The following is a 3989-nucleotide window of genomic DNA, read 5'->3' on the forward strand; positions in this document are numbered from 1 at the left end:
AGCGATATTCCAATGAGGAAGGAGTTACACCGACTCAATCTTCAAACTAGGTTCCGTGCCAGAATCCGTGGATTCAAACCGCCGTTGAAGGATCAGAAAACTCGACATTTGAAGCTTCGGCAAAAGCGTTGATCCATGTGTCAATCCATGAATCTCGTGCGTATGAAGGATCTACCACTCTAGCATTCCTGGACGTCCAAGACGCATTTGGCCCGGTTGACCTACCTCTTCTCCGTAGCACGATCTCATGGATCCACAGACTCACGGATTGATACACAGGATCGAGGCTTTTACCCAAGTTTCTCTGGTCGGTTTTGTTCTTGTCGTTCAGCCGCTGTCGTTCACCTGAAAGGATTGCTCAGCAAGGAATGTTGCAGAGATCATTCGCCTTAAGTGACTGATCACTCGAAGCCATTGAACGGATGCCAGGTGTGGGCCACAGCTAGACGAACTCATGCCCTGATTGGTCAGATGGTTAGCGAATCAGGGTCGAGCACTCGCGGCTCGGTGTCTCTCGCCCCGCTGGCGAAGATTCTGGCACGCTCGTGTAGAACGTTTCGCGATAACCCAATAAACACAGTCGCGATTGTTTTCTTTGGTCTCCATATATGACTGTCTTAAGCTTCCGTGTCTTTCTGATGTACCGTATCGGGCAGAACAGTAAGCCGAGGACTGACATAGATGTTACATAGTCGTACACAGAACGCTACATCACGTCCCGGAAGTTTGTGGATGTAATAGGTTATTAGTATTTTACGGCTTCGTGGCACGTTGGAGTATATATAAAGCCCTCCAAAAATTCTACGCAAGGTGGGTTCCCGCTGTTTCCATTCCTATTCAGTTTTTTGGTTGACAAGCTAATGAAGTGAACACAGTCTTCCAAACCTCGGTGTTGATATAGTTGTTGACAAAAACCCTGTAGATCTTGAATATACAGGTGACATTGTTATGATTTTTTGAATAGGAGGCACCAGTGTTCCCGGATGAGCTCACTAGGGTCATACCGTCTTTCGGCATGCGCTTTGCATCACAAACAGGTTATGCTCCCGAATTTGCGGTCATCCGACATGGCTCTTACAACCCAAGGTGGTCAAAGTTATGAAGCGTTTTCGTACGTTGGTGTGAAAGTTCTGATTTCGGTGTGACAGATGAGACCAATTCACCTTATAAGGCGCTGGTGTGATCCCCAGCAATACATGACTACTATTCGATATCAGTGGCGCTCCCGTTGTCAGTTTCTATCCAGATTACCTGAATGAGTGTCTGGAGGTGTGGACATGTCGGCATGAATATATCAACCAAATAAATCATTGTTGCACGGCAGCGAAGCATCAGTGCTGAACACTGCCATGCTGTCGCTGATGATGACAATTGTAATAAAATAAAATAAAATAAATCATTCAGCTGTAGCACCCTTTCGGTGCCTAGCTGCCATGCCACACGAACGAGGCACGAGGGCTGAGATACTGCCAGGTTGCCCAAGCCTAGACAGGGGAAGTCGAGAGGCAGAGGTCGGGTTCGAACCATGTACCTTCCGGTCAGTAAATTCGTGCTCTAACCACATGGCCCATCCTGCTCCCTTGACAATTGTAGGGCATTCTACTTCCATGTTCTCACAGTGGCTTCGCTGGTGGTGAGTTTTCAGCGTTGCTCCAGTGTTCCTGGCCATTCCGAAGAAAAGCATTTCATTATCTTGTCGCTTTTAGCCAGATACCCATTTATTTTGGTTCTTGTTTTTCTGCGTGCGCTTGTGTCATCAGTATGCAAGCTGCTATCGAACAAAAGCTACAAGCTCTCAGCCCTATTCACCTTGTAGGTTGATTTTCATTCAGACCCAATAATTCATATTATAGGAAGTGAAAGACTTCTCCGATGGATGCGGGAAAAAGTTCGATGTATTTATTGTATCTGATGTATTTGATGGGAAGTCACTTTTGGAACGTCACCGGTGAGTTGTCTATTTCAGCTTGACTAATATGACTTTGCGAAACGAATGAACTAGGATGGTAAATAGTGCCCTGTCAGAAGAAATTCCCGAAATTCACGCTCTTACCATGAAGACATGGACCAGACCCCAATGGAACTCGTTCATGAGGAACTAATACGTCAGTGCTACGATTGGTGATATGCACAAATATACATGTCCTCAGATTTTCACTGATCATCTTCAGTTTCATCTGCATACTTTGGCGATGGGAAATAGTGAATGGGTTTTAACAGGCTTTAATAGTTTGGACGACGTAATTTACTGTTTCATTACACCCAGCCTTTAGTCTTCCCACCACTTTTGCAATGGACGTAACCCCGTGGGCCTTGTCGACACGTTCAACTGAAACACGAGGCGGTCTGTGTGCAGCGCACTCACCAGCACTTTGATTTACAAGGACAAACAATTTTAAACAAACTGACCACAATAATGCCTTCTTTTAAAGTTCGTCCTGTACATACAAAGTGCAGACCTCTGCTTCAGAGTATTCGGCTTCTGAACAGGACCCTTGCACTCCAAGGGGAATCACGAGAGGTTGTGGAGACTTGTACGTACCTCAGTAGTTCTGTCAGCTCTGATAGAATCGTGCCCGATAAAGTTAGTTCACGAACTTCGAGGGTCTGAATCACGTCTGCCATTTAGCCTTAGTTGTTCCAAAAAGACACATCATTGGGTCTCAGGGGTCGCTTCAGACTACAGTAAAGGCAGCGTTGCGGTATTGTCGAGATACCTGACCTCCTTGGGCAGATGATCGCAAGTGTCTTCAGTTTGTTTACCACCAATGTATCGGAAGTGTTGCTGTTATTGGGTGGCGTCGGGATAATTCGAAAATGAGCGTCTGGTTCTGCAGTAGTGGCACAAAACCTGCGGCGACCCAATCATGTGCTACGTGTGCGGAATCATTATCTCCCGAGAAAAGTATTGTTATATTTATCTACTCCAGAATGACAAACTGCAGGGTTGAAGACCGGTGATTTGGTGAAAGGGGTTGGAAGATATCATCAGGGGTTTGGATGTTTGTCGTGGTTACCACCTTGTACCATAGGGGTCAAGTGTCCCTCTTTGCACCTGACTGGAGACGCTGCTTGAAATGTCGCGATTGTCAGTTTCATCCCAAATTTTCTTAGTGGGCTTGCGGTGGGTAAGCATCAAGTCCCTTCTATATACACTCTTCATTCTTGATAATTTGAGTGCAAATGAATAAACTTGGTTTTACGGCAGAAAAGCGTCAGTACCAACACTAGTGTTTCTCTCACTGATAATATTGATGGCTTTATTTTACAAGTTTGTGTATACCTCTTCGTTGCCATACGGAATTGGCAAAGCCTACTGCTCACTATCATCCACTAAATATGTTTTCATGCGCAGGATCTGTGTTATCCTCCGCATGATGCGAGTAATAAACATGGGTGCTTCTCTTAGACTACTTACTTTCCTAAAAGAACATAGATGACTAGGAAAGCGACGGTCAGCGAAACGATAAGTGAAAAAGATGGCTCAGTAATTCACTCGCAAAAACGTCGACTGGAGAGATGGGCCGAACACTTCGAAGAGCAGTTCAGCTGGCCTCCTGCAACACAGCCTGTGGAGATAGTGTATACGGGCGAATGGAATGTAAACCTTGATCGCCCTTCGGAAGAAGAAATAAGGTACGAAGTAGCCGCACTGAAACGTGAGAAGGCACCAGGACCGGACGGTCTGTATCCAGCCCTCTTCAAAGAAGGCGGAAATTCCCTGGTGACCCACTTGACAAAACTTATTGGTACTATGTGGGACGAAGAGCGAGTGCCTGCAGAATGGGGCATGTCGACAGTTATCCCTATCTTCAAAAAGGGTACACGGACGCTATGCGAAAACCACCGTGGCATCAGCCTGTTAGCTGTGGCATCGAAGGTGCACTCTGGCCTTATCCTTCGAAGGTTGACGGAACACAGGGAGAGGCCGATCCGTGAAAACCAAGCTGGGTTCCGTCCTGCAAGAGGTTGCATCGACCATATCTTCA

The 3989-nt window shown here is 46.2% G+C and overlaps 1 protein-coding gene across 1 annotated transcript; it reads left to right on the forward strand.

Annotated features, from left to right (window-relative positions):
* Positions 1 to 247: 247 nt before the first annotated feature.
* On the forward strand, positions 248 to 2125 carry T265_08889 (hypothetical protein; the record flags this gene model as incomplete). Its single annotated transcript, XM_009174817.1, has 3 exons — positions 248 to 307; positions 1854 to 1948; positions 2026 to 2125. The coding sequence occupies 3 exons, from the start codon at positions 248 to 250 to the stop codon at positions 2123 to 2125; spliced, it is 255 nt and encodes an 84-aa protein (XP_009173081.1).
* Between the last annotated feature and the right edge of the window lie 1864 nt (positions 2126 to 3989).

The sequence above is a fragment of the Opisthorchis viverrini genome (genome assembly GCF_000715545.1).
Source record: "Opisthorchis viverrini unplaced genomic scaffold opera_v5_244, whole genome shotgun sequence".
NCBI classification, from domain to species: Eukaryota; Metazoa; Platyhelminthes; class Trematoda; order Opisthorchiida; family Opisthorchiidae; genus Opisthorchis; species Opisthorchis viverrini.